General features: G+C 40.9%; 1 protein-coding gene across 1 annotated transcript; it reads left to right on the plus strand.

The window, feature by feature from the left end:
* The first annotated feature begins 293 nt into the window (after nucleotides 1–293).
* npffr1l2 (neuropeptide FF receptor 1 like 2) lies at nucleotides 294–20,325 on the plus strand. The gene is made up of 3 exons (XM_045703262.2): nucleotides 294–710; nucleotides 17,597–17,696; nucleotides 18,051–20,325. The coding sequence occupies exons 1-3, from the start codon at nucleotides 332–334 to the stop codon at nucleotides 19,069–19,071; spliced, it is 1,500 nt and encodes a 499-aa protein (XP_045559218.1). The 5' UTR covers nucleotides 294–331; the 3' UTR covers nucleotides 19,072–20,325.
* Nucleotides 20,326–22,167: the final 1,842 nt, after the last annotated feature.

Below are 22,167 nucleotides of genomic sequence, written 5' to 3' on the forward strand. Positions count from 1 at the left end.
TTTGAACAGTGGGAGGGAGATGTAGTCGTGATATATGCTCTGCAGCAACAGTTTTTGTTGTGTTTAATAAGCTTTTAGCATGGTGTGTTTTAACTTCTTTAAAACCATCTGTTTTACAGCCTAATAAATATTTATTTGATTTTGACAATTTTTATCAGTCCAGTTATTATTTTAACTTGTTGATGTGCACAGGGTACGGCCAGCACTGTCACACACTGTATGGATACGCAGTGAATTAATACATTATAATTTGATAATAGTTCCTGATGTATGTTTTTGTTTGTGTCACAAGGTGTGGTGTGTTATCAGACCAACCCATCCTGAAGAAGTGATGGAGGTGTGGAACAGTGGTGAAGAGGAGGGTCTGACTGAACTGGAGGGCTCCTCAGACACCATGACAGCCCTGACCACCTCCAATCACCACCTCCTCCACCACAGAGCTATTAACGACTCCAACTACACCACCACCAACAACATCACCTACTTCCCTTACTACCAACACTCCCTCCCTGTGGCTGCTAGCTTCATCCTGGCCTACCTGTTCATCTTCCTGCTGTGCATGGTGGGTAATGTACTGGTGTGTCTGATCGTGCTGGGGAACCGTCGCATGAGAACCGTCACCAACCTCTTCATCCTCAACCTGGCAGTCAGCGATCTGCTGGTGGGCATCTTCTGCATCCCCACAACGCTTGTGGACAACCTCATCACAGGTAGGTAAAACAACTTGGTTTAACTAAGCTGGTGAACGCAACTCTGTCTGAGCTGGCAAACGCAATTCTGTCTGAGCTGGCAGACGCAACTGAGCAGGATAACGCAACTCAGCATCATCAACTCTATTACATCCAGTGGTGGAAAAAGTACCCACTTGTCATACTTGAGTAAAAGTAAAGATACCTTAATCGAAAATGACTCAAGTGAAAGTCACCCAGTAAAATACTACTTGTATAAAAGTATTTGGTTTAAATATACTAAGTATCAAAAGTAAATGTAATTGTTGAAATATACTTAAGTATCAAAAGTAAAAGTATAAATCATTTCAAATTCCTTATATTAAGCAAAGCAGACGGCACCATGTTCTTGTTATTTTAATGGATAGCCAGTGGCACACTCCAACACTCAGACATCCTTTACAAACAAAGCATGTGTGTTTAGTGAGTCTGTCAGATCAGAGGCAATAGGATGACCAGGGATGTTCTCTTGATAAATGTGTGAATTTGACAATTTTCCTGTCCTGTTAAGCATTCAAAATGTAATGAGTCCTTTTGGGTGTCAGGGAAAATGTATGGAGTAAAAAGTACATTATTTTCTTTAGGAATGTAGTGAAGTTAAAGTGGTCAAAAATATAAATAGTAAAGAAAAGTACTGATACCCCGAAAACTACTTAAGTTGTACTTTAAAGTATTTTTACTTAAGTACTTTACACCACTGATTACATCCCATTCATTTAACTCCATATCAAGGTGAATGTGTTGATCAATGTGAATTTAATTACAAACTTAATTCCACTCTAGAAACAATCCATGAATAGTGTAATATCCGTGACACATCAATATCACAGACTCAAACTCCATATTGAATTTCTAAAGATTGAGTCAGATCCATTTCCACTCAGGTCTGGTATGTAGATGTTAAAGTAATTTGTGAATTGAATGACTCATCAAAAAGAAAGCACATAAGCAAACAATTATAATTAACGTAAACAAAGTATATCAGGCAACATTAAATGATCAAAGGAGACACGAACAGAGGGAATATTATCATAGATCCTTTCTTCTGAATGTCTTTCATGAGTTTCTACTTTTACTACCAGACATTTTCTTCATACAGTATCTTCCAAAAGCAGATTATATATATTTTTTTAAACTCTACTATTTCAGAACTCAATTTGCATAACTATTAATATGTTATCGTTCATAGACTGCGTTTGGATTTTGGAGGGACCAATGGATGCCCATAAGCATTAAAAATGTTATACTTGGTGGACTCCTATCTTTTTGTCAACCCAAGACCAATGTGAAGGCCAATTCAAACCCTGCCTGTGCATATAATTAACATGACATTGCTAGAAAGTGAATTAGATAAAATTATTAATGAATTAATCCTCATATTAAAATGTCCATGCATAGTTGATGCCACATCATTATGAATCAGCCAGGGAAAGTGTTGGAAAATGAAAATGGGGGGGGGGGGGCATTTACCCCACGTTACCCTACTGTACACTCATCATATTAGACATAGGCCAATGGACAATTATCATTTTAGATATTTATTGTAGAGGCAACAGAGATTCATCAGAATTTCAGGCGTGACCATGTTTTGAGGTTAGTGTTTGTGTACATATACTTTGAATGAAAACAAGCTTTTATTTTGGTTTCTGATGTGGTACAACAGTTGAACTAAGCTCATGAGACATTTATAAGTTATATTCTTCAAGAATCAATGCGTACATCATTCATTTATAAGTCCAAAAATGGATGTACCAGGGTCGTTCCACGAAGTTGGTGCCTTTAGCTAAAGTGCCAAAATGCAGTATTTTGACATGTTTGTCGTGAATTTACTTTCATTAATCTGGTGACTGTTATTTATCTAATTAACTAACTATGTTTAATTGTTACCGAATTGAATTAATCATGTAACAATTAACTCATTAGGATTTGGTGCACCACGAGAGCAGTTCTAGAGTTACCTTCTCCCGAATTAAACTCTAAAGGTCTTTACCTATGGGGCAGCAGGTAGACTAGTGGTTAGAGCATTGGGCCAGCAACTGAAAGGTTGTTAGATCAAATCCTCGTTCTGCCCCTGTTCCTAGGCTGTCATTGTAAATGAGAATTTGTTCTTAACTGACCTGCCTAGTTAAATAAAATACAAATAAAAAAACCTATCACAGTCAACTTATTAATCATAACCTCGTATCATATCATCATTCTGTGAACAGTTGTATCCTTGCATCTGCAAAAACCTGAGCCTTACTGATGATTCAGTACTACACAACTTGGTTTAATTATTTAATTACTAGCTAACTAAATAGTAACACTGGATAAACAGTTTGCCGTGTTGTTCGCCGTGTATCTGAACCGGGCCACCTTGGAAAGGGGGTTTGGCCTTTTCGCAGCACGCTTCTAAGGCTCTGATTGTCCAAAAGGTGTCCCCACACATCTTCTAATGTTGTTCTCTGCAGTCGTCCGGTATCCGGTGACTTATTGTGTAGTCCTGAACAGAACTACAAGTTTATCCTCCCATTCGCTCTGAAAGATGCTTCTTTGAAGATAGGCTAGCCAGCCATGTCGATGGTTCCCAGTGGGGTGATGAGAGTAGCGGAATACGATGGTTTGAACAGAGTAGTAGAATGGTCCCGCTTAAATTCACGTTTCTAGATACTTTACTTAGGACAGCTAATCAGCCGTACCAGGGATTGTCCGGGAGGTGATTTTATCATCTCTACCTCGTGTTGAGATTCTGAGTTCAAACCACTTTAAACGTGAGCTGCAGCTCAACGTCTCTCTGGTCTAATATATTCATTCTTAACTCATCATTTTATACAGTTCATTCAAAATGGCTGTTCCGTCAGGCTGACACGCTCTCTGACCTCACTCAAGGTGGCGGTGACTACTTACTGTGCAGTTTTAGAAACAATTTCCTATTATAGTTTCTAAAATCACATCCCCTTTTTAACAAAAAACACTTTCACCATTGTTCATATAGCACGCACAATGTAGAGGATGGAAACTTTGTACATGTAGTGTGTATACTTTTCAAGTTACAATATTTCTTTTAACATTTTTAATGATATCACAAAATAACAACCAAACCAACATTGGTGTTCTTTTAGGTTACCTCTCACCATTCCCCACATTCTATGTAAGAAATATTGTTCCAGTATTCGCTTTAGAATGTGTTAGAGTTTCGTCAGGAAAATCTTTGAAACAAAGGCACATTCCTCCGTTGAATTTGGAGAGCGTGAGAGCTGAAGGTTCTGTCCTTGATTTAAAACATGGCGTGAGCTGTCAACCCCCACCAGTCCCCCCCCCCCCCCGCGAGTGAGGGGGGTCTGGGGTCTGGTTGAAGTTATTTATTGCAAAGCTGATATGACCTATTTGGATCCTCACAGTACAGTCATGACATCCCTCCGTCAACCCTGTGTCACTTCTAGGAAGATTTCAACCCACTTAATCCAAATATTTTTCCAACTTTCACCATCATTCTAAAGGCCTAGCTATTTTGCTGCATTGACAGTCATTTCTGAAGATTATTTTTTATATTCATGTGATTAGTGATGCATTTGTCTGTCCCTCATTTTAAGGCCAACCCTGTTATGCAAACAATTTACTCCTTTAAAATAATGGACCATTCCACCAAATTAAATGATTCACAGCAGGTGATATCACTGAAAAGCATGGTTGAAAAGGAAGTAATTCTTTGCTCTTTTTTTGGTCTATTGATAATTGTTTTATCATTTTTGACTGAGGTGGTCGCTCAATTAATGTTAAAGAAAACTTTTAATTTCATTTAACTTTCATTATGTGTGGAACATGGTCCCGTGCTCTTCACCACATGATTAGTAATGGCAGATCCTTCACCTAAATCCTCAACCCTGTTATCGTCAACCCTGTCAGAGGCCCAAGGTAACTTTTTATCAGTTTTATATTACATGTGTTTATTTGTAAAAGGGATACTTGATATGAGATATTGGATGTATCTCAAACATGTTTTTAATAAGTGTCTGTAACAAGGTTGTCTGTTAAATGGCATATATTATTATACACTGCTCAAAAAAATAAAGGGAACACTTAAACAACACATCCTAGATCTGAATGAAAGAAATAATCTTATTAAATACTTTTTTCTTTACATAGTTGAATGTGCTGACAACAAAATCACACAAAAATAATCAAAGGAAATCCAATTTATCAACCCATGGAGGTCTGGATTTGGAGTCACACTCAAAATTAAAGCGTAAAACCACACTACAGGCTGATCCAACTTTGATGTAATGTCCTTAAAACAAGTCAAAATGAGGCTCAGTAGTGTGTGTGGCCTCCACGTGCCTGTATGACCTCCCTACAACGCCTGGGCATGCTCCTGATGAGGTGGCGGATGGTCTCCTGAGGGATCTCCTCCCAGACCTGGACTAAAGCATCCGCCAACTCCTGGAAAGTCTGTGGTGCAACGTGGCTTTGGTGGATGGAGCGAGACATGATGTCCCAGATGTGCTCAATTGGATTCAGGTCTGGGGAACGGGCGGGCCAGTCCATAGCATCAATGCCTTCCTCTTGCAGGAACTGCTGACACACTCCAGCCACATGAGGTCTAGCATTGTCTTGCATTAGGAGGAACCCAGGGCCAACCGCACCAGCATATGGTCTCACAAGGGGTCTGAGGATCTTATCTCGGTACCTAATGGCAGTCAGGCTACCTCTGGCGAGCACATGGAGGGCTGTGCGGCCCCCCAAAGAAATGCCACCCCACACCATGACTGACCCACCGCCAAACCGGTCATGCTGGAGGATGTAGCAGGCAGCCGAATGTTCTCTACGGTGTCTCCAGACTCTGTCATGTCTGTCACGTGCTCAGTGTGAACCTGCTTTCATCTGTGAAGAGCACAGGGCGCCAGTGGCGAATTTGCCAATCTTGGTGTTCTCTGGCAAATGCCAAACGTCCTGCACGGTGTTGGGCTGTAAGCACAACCCCCACCTGTGGACGTCGGGCCCTCATACCACCCTCATGGAGTCTGTTTCTGACCGTTTGAGCAGACACATGCACATTTGTACATTTGTGGCCTGCTGGATGTCATTTTGCAGGGCTCTGGCAGTGCTCCTCTTGCTCCTCCTTGCACAAAGGCGGAGGTAGCGGTCCTGCTGCTGGGTTGTTGCCCTCCTACGGCCTCCTCCACATCTCCTGATGTACTGGCCTGTCTCCTGGTAGCGCCTCCATGCTCTGGACACGACGCTGACAGACACAGCAAACCTTCTTGCCACAGCTCGCATTGATGTGCCATCCTGGATGAGCTGCACTACCTGAGCCACTTGTGTGGGTTGTAGACTCCGTCTCATGCTACCACTAGAGTGAAAGCACCGCCAGCATTCAAAAGTGACCAAAACATCAGCCAGGAAGCATAGGAACTGAGAAGTGGTCTGTGGTCTCCACCTGCAGAACCACTCCTTTATTGGGGGTGTCTTGCTTATTGCCTATAATTTCCACCTGTTGTCTACTCCATTTGCACAACAGCATGTGAAATGTATTGTCAATCAGTGTTGCTTCCTGAGTGGACAGTTTGATTTCACAGAAGTGTGATTGACTTGGAGTTACATTGTGTTGTTTAAGTGTTCCCTTTATTTTTTTTAGCAGTATATTTCAAGGCCTACCTTCAAACTCAGTGCCTCTTTGCTTGACATCATGGGAAAATCAGCTAAGACCTCAGGAAAAAAAATTGTAGACCTCCACAAGTCTGGTTCATCCTTGGGAGCAATTTCCAAACGCCTGAAGGTACAGCTTTCATCTGTACAAACATCAGTACGCAAGTATAAACACCATGGGACCATGCAGCCGTCATACCGCTCAGGAAGGAGACGCTTTCTGTCTCCTAGAAGTGAACGTACTTTGGTGCGAAAAGTACAAATCAATCCCAGAACAACAGCAAAGGACCTTGTGAAGATGCTGGAGAAAACGGGTACAAAATAATCTATATCCACAGAATAACGAGCCCTATATCGACATAACCTGAAAGGCTGTTCAGCAAGGAAGAAACCACTGCTCCAAAACTGGCATAAAAAAGCCAGACTACGGTTTGCAACTGCACATGGGGACAAAGGGGGACAACCGCACATGATGAAACAAAAATAGAACTGTTTGGCCATAATAGGGGAGGCTTGCAAGCCGAAGAACGTCATCCCAAATATGGGGGACGGGGGTGGCAGCATCATGTTGTGGGGGTGCTTTGCTGCAGGAAGGACTGGTGCACTTCACAAAATAGATGGCATCATGAGGGAGGAACATTATGTGGATATATTGAAGCAACATCTCAAGACATCAGTCAGGAAGTTAATGCTTGGTCGCAAATGGTGGTTACAATGACTCCAAATGGACAATGACCCCAAGCATACTTCCAAAGTTGTGGCGAAATAGCTTAAGGACAACAAAGTCAAGGAATTGGAGTGGCCATCACAAAGCCCTGACCTCAATCCTATAGAAAATGTGTTGGTAGAACTGAAAAAGTGTGTGCGAGCAAGGAGGCCTACAAACCCAACTCGGTTACACCAGCTCTGTCAGGAGGAATGGGCCAAAATTCACCCAACTTATTGTGGGAAGCTTGTGGAAGGCTACCCAAAACGTTTGACCCAAGTGAAACAATTTAAAGGCAATGCTACCAAATACTAATTGAGTGTATGTAAACTTCTGACCCACTGGGAATGTGATGAAAGAAATAAAAGCTGAAATAAAAAAGTCACATTCTTAAAATAAAGTGGTGATCCTAACTGACCTATGACAGGGAATTTTTACTAGGATTAAATGTAAGGAATTGTGTAAAACAGAGTTTAAATGTATTTGGCTAAGGTGTATGTAAACTTCCGACTTCAACTGTAGGTACGTTGTTGCAAAGGGCATCAGTGTCTTAACAGCGCGATTTACCAAGGCAACTCTGAGCGCAGCCCTATCCAGAAATCTGGCAGTGGCTTCTGATTAAATTATATTTTCACAGAATCGATTGTTGCAATTTCGATGAGGCTCTCTTGTGTCATCCGTTTCGGGAAAGTATCTGCGTAATTGCACACCCAGCTCGTTCAGGTGCTTCGCTATATAACATTTGACATTGTCCGTGTAAGCTAGAATGAAATTGCTCACAAAAAATCATACAATGATGGAAAGACCTGTGTGTTGTCCTTGTTAATGCAGACAGAAAAGAGCTCCAACTTCTTAATCATAGCCTCAATTTTGTCCCGCACATTGAATATAGTTGCAGAGTGTCCCTGTATTCCTAAATTCAGATCATTCAGGTGAGAAAAAACATCACGAGATACGCCAGTTGTGTGAGAAACTCGTCATCATGCAAGCGGTCAGACAAGTGAAAATTATGGTCAGTAAAGAACTTTAAGCTCGTCTCTCAATTTAAAAAAACGTGTCAGTACTTTGCCCCTTGATAACCAGTGTATGTTGTAAAAGCGTTACATGTTCGCTGCCCACATCGTTGCATAATGCAGAAAATACACGAGAGTTCAGGGACTTGCTTAAACAGAGTTAACCATTTTCACTGTAGTGCCCAAATGTCTTTCAAGCTGTCAGGCATTCCCTTGGCAGCAAGAGCCTCTCGGTGGATGCTGCAGAGTACCCAAGTGGTGTTGGGAGCAACTGCTTGCACGCACGTTACCACTCCACTATGTCTCCCTTTCATGGCTTTTGCGCAATCAGTACAGATACCAACACATCTTGACCACCAAAGTCCATTTGATGTCACAAAGCTGTCCAATACTTAAAAAATATCCTCATGTTGTTCTGGTTTCCAGTGGTTTGCAGAAGAAGATGTCTTCCTTAATTGATCCCCCATAAACGTAACGGACATATACCAAGAGCTGTGCCAGGCGGCCACGTCTGTTGACTCATCCAGCTGTAACGCATATAATTCACTGGCTTGTATGCGAAGCAGTAATTGTTTCAAAACATCTCCTGCCCATGTCACTGATGCATCGTGAAACAGTGTTGTTTGATGAAGGCATTGTCTGTATAGATTTCTGTCCCTTTTCCCCCAGTATTGTCCCAGTCATATCCACGGTAGCAGGAAGAATGAAGTCCTCCACAATAGTATGGGGCTTGCCTGTCCTAGCCACTCGGTAGCTCACCATATAAGACGCTTCTAGCCCGTTCTTATTAATGGTATCTATTGCTTTTATACATGTCTTACTACTCGAAAGCCGTCTTTATTCTCCCTCAAAAAAGTCCTGTGGCTTATTTTTCAAATTGTAATGTTTCGTTTCAAAATGTCTGCGCAAGAGTGAAGGTTTCCCGCGAGAGAGTAATGGTTAATGTGATTGGATGTTAATTATTTGACTAGGCTACCTGTATTTGACATTGTGGTGTTATTTCGCTGAACACTAGATGGTTTCATTTTATTTTTGGCATTGAAACGAGGCTACTCAGGCGAGAAAAAAACATCACCCAAATGTTTGGCCCTGTTGGAAAATATAAATATACTGTTTTGAAAATGTGAATCACATTTTGAAAACAGTACATTTACATTTTCCAGTTTTGAATATGTGAATCACATTTTTATTTGGCGTACCCCCGACAGCATTGCGCGTAACCATAGTCCCACACTATCATTGAGAAAGAGGAGGAATAGAAAAAAAAGAGGGGACGAGAGAAGAATTGAGAGAAATGTCGTACACACTGAAAGCATGGTTAGACTAGTGATCCTAGGCCCATCAGTGCACCTTGTCTGGTGCAGAGTGTGTATTGTTTGAATGGCAGCTATAAGTGTATTATATTTAGACCTCCTCCCTCTCATTACCCCACGACAGCCTCCTCACAGGCACAGGTCAAGCATGCTCTATGCTTAACGGCCCCCTTGTCAGCCAGGATAAATAGCCCAGCAGCCCTGATTGCTAAATTATATCTTCACTTTGTCATCTATCAATCACATGCCTGCATTAGGAGGAGGGCAGGACCCCACCCCCCACCCATTCCAACCCCTGACATCCTGATGGACGGAGGGGGGGAAGGGGAGAGAGAGAGAGAGAGAGAGAGATCCATTAGCTAATGGGTGTCTTAAGCCCTGTCACTTATCCCCACTGCCGTCGCCACACACTCATCTACTACGCTTCAGAGACGGAGTGTGTGTATTCCTATATTCATTGTGACTTCAAGTGACCCTAACAGTCTATGACTTTGACAATTTTTTGCACATTATTCTATTTAAAAGTCTGCAAGCTCTGTCCGTTTGGTTGTTGATCATTGCTCGACAGACATTTTCAAGTATTGCCATAGATTTTCAAGCCGATTTAAGTGAAAACTGTAACTTGGCCACTCAAGAATTTTGCTTGGACTGTCTGGGAGTGGTCTGATTGTAGGGGACAATTTTGTGATAAGAGGCACCCAATTTTACACACCGCTAAGGCATGTCTAAATAATTATGTTGGGCTATAGGGCCATCACAGATTTTGTCCATTACCCCCCCTGGCAACCATTTCCAATATGGCCAACAACCAGCTCCATGGGGCCATATTGGACAGTAGGCACATGTCCATATCTCCATAAATAAAAGGTAAATAAAGCCCAATGATTGCTTAAAATGTGTGGGGTGATGTGGAGAACACAAATATGCCGTATATTGGTCTACTTTAAAGAGTGACTGCCTTTAAAAAGCAACAACCAATTTGAAACACATCCCTATTCTAGTTTCAAAATTGTGTACAAAGTGTAATAAAATAATGTTGGTCATGAAGTCAGTCTTGTCTAAAACAGAGTTTGCAACGTCCGTGCGTCGGCAAACGGGCAAATTAAGGTTGGGTTTTGATTTGAAAATGTCCATTTGCCCACTAACATGGGGTGAACAACTGCAGTGATTGCTCTCTAACCATTAACATAGACAGTGAGACAACCTTCCCATCGGCTCTGACTTTGTTTACATAAGAAAACATTTTGCGCATTTTTGAACTTGAGAAATACTGCACCAAACACTTTAGTTGTATATAAAATTGCGCAACTAAAACATCCTCAGCAAAAATGTCCATTTATTACAGGTTTCTTGCATTATCTTAGATAATTTCTGGTTATTTTGAGAAAGTGAAATATGCTTCCGCGTCTACAGTGTCGTGGAATCAATCAGGAAACACACCTCCAAGACTGAAATCATGTTTGTATAGTGACCCAAATTAGTTTTTTTGTAATGTCCTCATGCCTAGTTACAATATTTTACTCAGATATTTTTACTCGAATATTTTATGTATAGTAAACACTCTAAAAAGTGATATGTTCCCTGAATGCTGATTACAATGATAAACTACTTTTAATGATCAAAAGTATGTGGATACCACTTCAAATTAGTGGATTTGGCTATTTCAGCCATGTCCGTTGCTGACAGGTGTATAACATTTTGCACACAGCCATGCAATCTCCGTAGACAAACACTGGCAGTAGAATGGCCTTACTGAAGAGCTCAGTGACGTTCAACGTGGCACGTCATACTAGAGCTGCCCCGGTCAACTGTAAGTGCTGTTATTGTGAAGTGTAAATGTCTGAGCAACAACGGCTCAGCCGCAAAGTGGTAGGCCACACAAACTCAAAGAACAAGACCGACGAGTGCTGAAGCGTGTAGTGCGCAAAAATCGTCTGTCCTTGGTTGCAACACTCACTACCGAGTTCCAAACTGCCTCTGGAAGCAACGTCAGCACAAGGACTGTTCGTTGGGAGCTTCATGAAATGGTTTCCATGGCCAATCAGCTGCTCGCAAGCCTAAGATCACCCTGCACAATGCCAAGCGTCGGCTGGAGTGGTGTAAAGCTCACTGCTATTGGACTCTGGAGCTGTGGAAACGCGTTTTCTGTAGTGATGAATCATGCTTCACCATCTGGCAGTCCAACAGACAAATCTGGGTTTGGCGGATGCCAGGAGAACGCTACCTGCCCCAATGCATATTGCCAACTGTAAAGTTTGGTTGAGGAGGAATAATGGTCTGGGGCTGTTTTTCATGGTTCATACAGCAAACAATGACAGTCTACGATTCTGTGCTTCCAACTTTGTGGCAACAGTTTGGGGAAGGCCCTTTCCTGTTTCAGCATGACAATGCCCCCGTGCACAAAGTGAGGTCCATATAGAAATGGTTTGTTGAGATCGGTGTGGAAGAACTTGACTGGCCTGCACAGAGCCCTGACCTCAACCCCATCAAACACCTTTGGGATGAATTGGAATGCCTACTGCGAGCCAAGCCTAATCGCCCAACATCCGTGCCCGACCTCACTAATGCTGTTGGGGTTGAATGGAAGCAAGTCCCCGCAGCAATTTTTCAACATCTATGGATAGCCTTCCCAGAAGAGTGGAGGCTGTTATAGCTGCAATGGGGGGACCAACTCCATATTAATGCACTTGATTTTGGAATTCGATACATTTGATGAGCATGTGTCCACATACATTTTGGCCATGTAGTGTATCTGTGACCAACAGATGCATATCTGTATTCCCAGTCAAGTGAAATCCATAGACTAATGAATTTATTTTAATTGACTGATTTCCTTTATATGAACTGCAACTCAGTAAAATATATTTTTTTTGCATTTATATTTTTGTTCAGTGTATATTCGATAATCAGAAATTTGGATAGATTTCTGGGCACTTTTTTGCCACTTAAAAAAAAAAGGAAACATATACATGTAACTGCCAAAATAAAGGAAGCTCCAACCGAAAGTGTCTTAATAGGGCGTTGGGCAACCACAAGACAGAACAGCTTCAATGTGCCTTGGCATAAATTCTACATGTGTCTGGAACTCTATTGTATGGATGCGAGACCATTCTTCCACAAAAAATGTGGTGTTTTGTTGATGGTCATAGAAAAAGCTGTCTCAGGTGCCGCTCCAGAATATCCCATAAGTGTTCAATTGGGTTGAGATCTGGTGACACACACACACACACACACACACACACACACACACACACACACTTTAAACCCCCTATGGTTCTTTGAGACCCCTCTTTCAAAGTCAATTTGATCTCTTCTTATAGCCTGTTACACAGAATAATGGGCAAATTGACGTTTTTATACATGACCCTAAGCATTATGGGATGTTAATTTCTTAATTAACTCAATCACACCTTTGTGGAAGTACTTGCTTTCAATATACTCTGTATCCCTTATTTACTTGTGTTTCCATTATTCTAGCATTTACCTGTATATGGCATATTTGAGCCATTTTCTTGTGTTCTCCTCACCACCTTTTAAGGAGACATTTACCTAAAATCGAATGTCCCAAGTGATTTCACACATTGAAACTAGTAGAAGTTTGCTCTCTTCCTCTCCCTGTTGTGGAGAAGTGAGACAGCTGCAAAAAAACGGGTCACGTGATTCGCTCTGCCGAAATACACAAATTATGGAGAAATACGTTGTTTTATTGAATGTGTATGGCTGAATTAGCTATTTTTTTAAATCAGAAGTACTATCGGTTTTGCGGTTATTTTATATCATTTTATATGGCTGACTGACACGAGAGGAGATTGGTAACAACTATGCATGTGTGCTCGTTGGGGAATGCCTGCTACATTAAAAGGGCACGTTATTCCTTTCCACAATATTCCCTTTCAATTACCAAATGAAGCATTCAAAGAAGAGACACCCTCCCTACAATCAAACATGGGGGAGGATTGATAATGTATTTACTTTATTTATTTAACCTTTATTTAACTAGGCAAGTTAGTTAAGAACAAATTCTTATTTACAATGACGTTATACTCCGGCCAAACCCTAACCCGGATGACGCTGGGCCAATTGTGTGACGCCCTATGGGACTCCAAATCATGGCCAGTTGTGATACAGCCTGGAATCAAACCAGGCTCTGTAGTGACGCCTCTAGCCCTGAGATGCAGTGCCTTAGACCGTTGTGCCACTCGGGAGCCCCTAAAATAATAATAATGCTGTAGGGTTGCTTTGCTGCCTCTGGTACTGTGGGCCTTCAAAGTATGGAAGACATCATGACATCCATCAGCAGATTATCAAGGTGTTTTGGAGTGCAATGCTCAACCCAGTGTCCAAAAACTGTCTCTGTTGAAGGTTGTTGACATTCCAGCAGGACAACGACCCCAAACACACAAAAGCACCCTGGAATAGTTCAAGAAGAAATGCTGGACTGTTCTAGAGTGGCCAGCGAAGAGTCCAAGTCTGAATCACATCTATAACCTATGGTGAGATCTAGAAACAGCAGTTCATGGAGGGCATCCCTCAAACATGAAAGAATTAGAGCAGTTTGCTGGCAAATTGCCAGTAGAAATATGCAGCAAGCTCATCGATGGCTACAAGTAGCATTTGTCTGTAGTTATCTTGGCTGCGCAACCAGGTACTAGCTCTGGGTTGCCAATCATTTTGACCATGCCCTTTGTATTTATTTAACTTAAATTTACACAAATAAAATTGGTTCTGTGATGTTGGAAATCCAATACCAAGGTGTGGAGACCAACATTTATTTTCAATTTCAACTTATTTTAGAATAAATAGGGAATTATTTAAGAAAAGTGTAAGGGTGCCAATATATTTGGCCACAACTGAACCTCCACACGATCACTTTGCTGCTTTTTCTTCTCAAACACGCCTCTGTATTTTGGCCCTGCACCAGATCCAGTCCATGGTAATACAGAAGGAACAGCTGTATCTTTGAGTATTCTTCGGGGATCTGTCCCCATCATTTTTGATCTCTTTCATAGTCATCGGCGTTTAAGTACCTACTACAGACACCTAGCGACGTAATACTGTAGCAACGTAATATTTACATCGTATTTGTTTCTAATTGCTATGAACAATTTTCTGCATCTGTGACATTTTGTGCCTCCTTCCCTAGATTGCATATATAAATTGCAGCCAGGGACCGAACACCAGCTCTTCAGATTTCCACTTTTCAGAACAAACTTTACCTTTGATAACTCTCTAAACTTTTGAACCAGTTCGTTCTAAATTCAAAAGGCACTTGCACATCTGAGCTTTGTTGCAGGTGCATGGTAACAGTTGAATAACATGAGAAAAAAGAACAAACCCGCACACTGCTCTTTATTAAGATTTGACGAAGGCCTTGAGGCCAATACGTAAAGCTTAATAAAGAGCAGTGATACTAGCAATAGGAGTGTGTAGGTTATTCTTTTCTCACAAACCAGTTTCTTCTCCCACCAAAAAGTAAGGGGATGTAATGTCATTTTACATAGCAGGGATTCCCCAACAAGCACATATGCGCAGCTGTTACCCTTCCCTGCTCTTGTCAGATGGTCACATAAAATAATGCTATAAAATAATTGCAAATGTTATAGGTGGAAAAGTACACATTTCCTGACTCAAGTTGTCACGTATACACAGAGAGTCAGGAAGTAGGTGCAGAAGGAGAGGTTAATAACAATGATGCAAGGCAAATGAACAAAACAGAGGATGCGTACTGAACATGAAAACAAACCAATACTGCCTTATTACTGAGGACTAAATAGAGGGAAGGTAATCAAGGTGACGATGAAGTCCAGGTGTGCGTAATGATGGTTGCCAGGGCCCGTGGTTAGTAGACCGGCGACATCGAGCGCCGGAGAGAGGGAGCGTGAGTAGGCGTGACAAAACCGATAGTACTTTTGATAAAAATAGCCAATTTGGCCGTACGCTTTCAGTAAAACATTGTATTTTTCCATGATTCACAGATTTCTGAAACACCCATTTCCTCACAGCGGAGAAGAGCGAGGCTTGCTGAAGGGAGAAACAGAGGGAAAGAGTAAACTCCACTGAACTAGTTTCAATGTATGGAATCAGTTGGGACATTCTCTCAATGGCCTACACACAATAACATCAAAGTGGAATTATGTTTTTTGAAAATTTTACAAATGAATACAAAATGAAAAGCTGAAATTACTTAAATCAATAAGTATTCAACCCCTTTGTTATGGCAAGTCTAAATAAGTTCAGGAGTAAACATTTTGCTTAACAAGTTGCATGGACTCACTCTGTGTGCAATAATAGTGACTACCTCATCTCTGTACTCCACATACAATTATCTGTAAGGGCCTTCTGTTGGGCAGTGAATTTCAAACACAGATTCAACCACAAAGAACAGAGAGGTTTTCCAATGCCTCACAAAGAAGGGTACCTATTGGTCGGAGGGTAAAAAAAAAGACATTGAATATCCCTTTGAGTATGGTGAATTATTAATGACACTTTATATGGTGTATCAATACACCCAGTCACCACAAATATAGAGGCGTCCTTCCTAACCCAGTTGCAGGAGAGGAAGGAAACCAGTCTAAGGATGGATCAACAACATTGTAGTTACTCCACAATACTAACCTAATTGACAGAGTCAAAAGAAGGAAGCCTGTACAGAATATAAATATATTCCAAAACATGCATCCTGTTTGTAACAAAGCACCAAAATAATACTACCAAAAATGTGGCAAAGCAATTAACTTTATGTCCTGAAAACAAAACGTTATGTTTGGGGCAAATACAATACCACATTACTGAGTTTTACTCTCTATTTTTTTCAAGCATAGTGGTGGCTGCATCATGTAAATGGTAAGCTTGTAATTGTTCAGGACTGGGGAGTTTTTCACTATAAAAAAGAAACTGAAAGGCACTAAGCTCATGCAAATTCCTATAGGAAAACCTGGTTCAGTCTACTTTCCACCAGACACTGGGAGATGAATTCATCTTTCAGCAGGACAATAACCTAAAACACAAGGCCAAATCTACACTGAAGTTGCTTACCAAGTAGACAGTGAATGTTCCTGAGTGGCCGAGTTACAATTTTGACTTAAATCAGTTTGAAAATCTATGACAAAACTTAAATGGTTGTCTTGCAATGATTGACAACCAATCCAGGTGGGCAAAGCTCTTAGATACCCAGAAAGAATCACAGCTGTAATCGCTGCTAAAGGTGATTTTAACATATAGGTATGGCCTCGGGTGTGAATATTCATGTAAATTAGATATTTAGGTATTTCATTTTCAATATATTTTCAAAAATGTCTAAAAACATGTTTTTACTTTGTCATTATGGGGTATTGTGTATAGATGGGTGAAAAAAAATATTTAATCTAAAAACATATGCGATGGCTTATCATACTAATAAGGACTTCTCCTACCTGTGTAAAATTTGATGCCTCTATCACAAAACCCACAATTCTCCAAAAATTGGACGATTAGCCACTGGACTATACCGCCTGGTGATATCACCAGGGAAGCCAAAACTCCACCCATGCAAAGCCTGCTGATTAGAAGGGCCTGTGTGAATTTTATTTTTAAACATAAACTATGAATTTTGACTGGTCTGTGCCTTTAAAGCAGTTTCTGCAGTTATGTTTCCCTAGCCTGCAGCCATACTAACTTGGGCTCCCGAGTGGCACAGTGGTCTAAAGCACTGCATCTCAGTCCTAGAGGTGTCACTACAGACCCTGGTTAGATTCCAGGCTGTATCACAACCGGCTGTGATTGGGAGTCCCATATGGCGGCACACAATTGGCCCATAGTCGTCCAGGTTAGGGTTTGGCCGGAGTAGTCCGTCATTGTAAATAAGAATTTGTTCTTAACTGATTTGCCCAGTTAAATAAAGGTTCAAGAAAAAAAGAAAAAGAAATAACTGGATGCGAATTAAATGGGAGTATGTTATACTATACTCTATTGAAGTCTAGGCCAGGTTATAAGCCAGATCATTCATTAAGGTCATTCATTTCACTGAACACAGATCTATGAAGAAGGGTCAAATCTATACTCCCATTTGTGCAGAATCTAACCACTCAACACACACGTGTTCACCACTGTGCTGTATATGGCCTAGTACTGTACACACTCAGGTTATACAAATTGCTGCTGGGAAAGTCAATTTTTTTATTGACAATTATTTAACAAGATGATGTTGGTAATTGTAATTTATTTTGTTGACAGGCTGGCCGTTTACCAACACTGTGTGTAAAATGAGTGGTCTGGTGCAGGGGATGTCTGTGGCTGCCTCAGTCTTCACCCTGGTGGCCATCGCAGTAGACAGGTTGGTATGATGGAGCTCTACAGAGAGGCAGGGGTGTGTGGTGTGAAGGAGAGGTGGTGGTGGTGAATGGACAATAGTAGATTTGATCCATAAATGACCTACTGTTTTTTTTAGGTTTGCCAATGCCTCTTCCTCTACCTCTTTTACAGTTTATTTGCTTCATTATTTAAACTTGTTTAAATTTGTTGATTGGATGGCTGGATAGATAGAAGAGACAGGAAGGATAGAGAAAGATTTGCAGAGCTGTTGATAAAAGGTGGAAGTTCACACAGATTTGGAATTGATTTGCCTTGCCCCCCCCAAAAAAACAGCAAGTGTTCTTCCTTTTCCTCTGTCTATTTTCGCTCTCCACAGGTTCCGCTGCATTGTGTTCCCTTTTCAGCCCAAACTCACCTTAATAGTTGCCAAGGTGACCATTGCGATGATCTGGGTCCTGGCTGTGGTAATCATGTGCCCCTCAGCAGCTGCCCTGACTGTGGTGGAAGTGGCCGATCATTACATGGTGTATAACCAGGACTACAACAAGACTTACCCCCTGTACTCCTGCTACGAGAACTTTGCCGACCCGAAGATGCGGAAGGTCTACACCACAGTGCTGTTCGCCCACATCTACTTGGTGCCCCTGGCTCTCATCACTGTCATGTACGGACGCATCGGGGTGAAGCTCTACACCTCCGTGGTGTCAAGAAGAGAGCCTCAGGATGCAGCACATCCTCCTCCTCCAGCCAGGCATGAGGGGGGCAGGCATCTGATCTCACAGAAGAAGATCAAGGTGATCAAGATGCTGATCGTAGTAGCCCTGCTGTTCATGCTGTCCTGGCTGCCTCTGTGGACTCTGATGCTGCTGACAGACTACGCAGGGCTGGACGAGGAGCAGCTGGAGCTCCTGACCGGATACATCTTCCCCTTCGCCCACTGGCTGGCTTTCTCCAACTCCTCTGTCAACCCCATCATCTACGGATACTTCAATGAGAACTTCAAGAGGGGCTTCCAGGCAGTCTACCAGACCAACTCCTGCTGCCACCCGGGAAATAGGGTTGAGGTAGCAGGGAGGGGAAACCGGGAAGTCAGAGCAGGTGGTGGGGGTAATGGTGGTGAGGGTGGAAGCGGCCAGAGGGAGCCGACAAGCAACCCCAATCCTCTCCCATTTGGGGCTAGAAACAAAGTGTATACCGACAGTAATGTGATGCACTCTGTCCACCTTGAGTTGGACTTGAAGAAGAATTCTAAGATGGGAAGCAACACGGTCCATGTTGAGGTTGGGGGGACTGGGGCAGGTGGAGGAATAGGGAATGGAAATGGGATGAACAAAAAGGGGCTACAGGTTGACGAGCAGACCAGCCCAATGGGAGTTTGTCAGGCCTGGGATCATTAGTGGGGATGTAAACCGTGGAGGTGCTTTCAGCATCCCTAATAATGTTTTACGTTTAGATTTACATTACATTTACAATCTAAATATACATTTACAATCTAAATGCATACTTAATGCATAGAAAAGATAGGCACCATCTTATTTTATTTTCTTTCAGATGACATGGCATGTGTGGACTCAAATTGCGAGGGAAGTGGACTCATCTCAACATTAGATTAGATCTGACAAACTATAATCTAAGAGCGGCTAAGTACTCTCCAAACACCAAAGATAGACTTGAAAAGAAAGAGAACAAAGCAAATCAAAGCAAAGACATCAATCATTGTGATGCCCTTATTCTGTTTTTGCTTGTAATATGAATTAGTGGAATATGAATTCTGTTTTGCTCAGTGAAGATTTCTTTGAACATTGTCAGCAAAACAACGAGAGGGGATATAGTTGAGACTGTTTAATGTCAACGTTTTAGCCCTAAAGTAGTCTCAATCTGAACACTGTCAACAATATAGATGAGAAACCAATAAATATAAGCAAGCAACATTTAAAATGTCTCAAAGAACATAATGCCTCAGAAAAAGGCAGTTTGGTTCAATTCAATCTTGAAACTTGAGGCAAAAGAAATTTCAGCACAGAGGGGAAGTGCATTATCTGATACTGCAGAGCACAACAAATCAAATGATATCTAATTAAATCAAAGGTTATTCATCGTATACACAGGTAAACGGTGCAATTAAATACTTACTTGCGAGCTACCTCAACAGTGCAGTGAAATATTTTAAAAAAACTCTAAATAACAGTAATGACAATAACACAATAAGTTATACGTTTTAAACAACTATTAAAAAGTATACAGGTGGAAAATAACTGTTTTGGAGAAGCAGTATTGGACTGAAATCTAGTCCCTGTCGCTAGTGAAAACAGGGACCAAACTATTTATTGATCAATACATTTGTACATGTTACTGAACAAACATATCAGTTTAATAAGGAGTGAGAAAGATGTAAGGTTTTATTAAAGTTTTCTGAGAATGCCCTTACTCTATAGGACTGATGAAAACACCAGAAGGGGCTGAGTCAAACAAAACACGAGTTATGGGTCACGAATTATGAGAATACATCTCTAGTCACATTATTTATTCTTAATTTGGGTCGTTGGAGGACGATTTGGGTCAAGGGAGGACGTTACATTTCTAATTTTGGTTTCAAACTGAAAAAGTGTAAGAACCCCTGGTATAAAGCAATGATTTATATATACACTAGATGACTGACAGGGGGTGCCATTCATGCTGTTCACAGCGTAGTAGCCAGGGCAACACAAAAACGAAAAAGTTGAGCCTCGCACATCAACACTCTTTACCCACTACAGTGTTTACTTTATGCATCTATATCATATCACTAAGGCTACATTTACATTGTATTATGTGAGCTAAACATACAAATAAAAAATATGTAAAAACATTTTTCTTAAAGTATAATTTCTAGACGGTACCTAATGTTACTGTCCCCACTATGACAAAAATACTTAAATACATGTCATTGTGTGCTTGAAACATTTAATTGAAATACTGTAGAATTCCATTTATTCCTATGAGGGACTGCTTCTACTAAGGAGAATCAATATGGTCGACCAATGACTTCAAAGCCTCTCATTGGCCAATATATAGCATCAGCAATTTAGAGTTTATATACATCATTAGTATAAACACTAGAGGACTGACAAGGGCTGCTGTTTTGAAGCCACTTCGCAGCCATTTTTGTATTCCCCCACCATTGTAAAAAATTTATTTATTCATGTGTACATTAGTTTTGCGAACAACATTTTATTACAGACACCTTAATGCATACTTGAACTTAACATAAACATTTTAATACAAAATATAAAACATCAAAATCCACAAAGAAATGGTTATTTGGACACAAAAATCAACATTTTGCTATGGCCAGCTCAGTCTCCGGACATGAAACCCATTGAAAACCTGTGGTTTGAATTTAAGAAGGTAGTCAATAAGCGCAGACAACGGATATCAAGGATCTGGAAAGATTCTGTATGTAGGAATGGTCTAAGATCCCTGCCAATGTGTTCTCCAACTCATAAAATATTTTAGAAAAAGGCTCGGTGCCATTATCTTCGCAAGGTGAGGTATTGAAAGGTATTGAAAATGGGGGTGTCAATAATTTTGACCCCTACCTTTTTTTATAAAAAAAGTATTACTTGTTATTAAACAATCTCTTTCTCTGAATTAGTATAAAATAATATAATTTCCCAAAATGTTCCAGCATACAGTATAACGCAGTATTTTAATTGTTTATTTTATACTGTTATTTTGAAGGGTCTCAAAAATGTCAACCTCACTGTACATCATTGGGTAGGACTTACTCAGGTGCTGAAAAGACAGAGCACTAATTCAACTGAAAAGCACGCTCAGGTCAGAGGTATGACACAAAAAAAATGCTATTTTTCTATTTCATATGTCATTGTTAAGCAATGTCGTTATGGTTACTGTACCCATAGAGATCCTATTAATTTACTACTAATATAGTTTTAATGCTAATCATCTGGCAAATCCTTACAAAACTCAATCTAGCTAATATTTTATAGAACACAAGATAACAAACCACAACCTAATAAGACAAATACAATCTAACAATAGATTAACAGCCTCATTTGCAACTGTTTAAATATCAAAGCGGCTTGCTTGCAAAATGATCTGCTGAATAATGTTTGTGTTAGTCTTTACACAGTATGGTTGCTATGGCGTTATGCTGCTTTGGTGTACTGCAAGCCTCCACATTTGTGTTGTGTACAGTATATTGTATTATGTGGTTTATTTTGTGGTGGGAGCTTTGTGGGCAGGAGGGGATGGGGCGAAAGGAGAAAGCATGGCGTCAACGGCTTTTCAGCTTCTCCCATTTACAGACTGGAAATGCATGCAGCTGTTTGTTTAAAGGAAGCAGGGTTGGGGTTTTTTCAAATGTGTCAGTTTGGTCAAATGACATTTCCTCTGTGGTGATGTGTGGGAGTAAAAAACAGTGCCAGCAGGACCAGAGTAGAAATAACAGATAAAAACAAGGATCTGCTGAGTCCCTCAGTAAATGTAATAAA

This window comes from Salmo salar, chromosome 20, assembly GCF_965601325.2.
Source record: "Salmo salar chromosome 20, fSalSal1, whole genome shotgun sequence".
Taxonomy (NCBI): domain Eukaryota; kingdom Metazoa; phylum Chordata; class Actinopteri; order Salmoniformes; family Salmonidae; genus Salmo; species Salmo salar.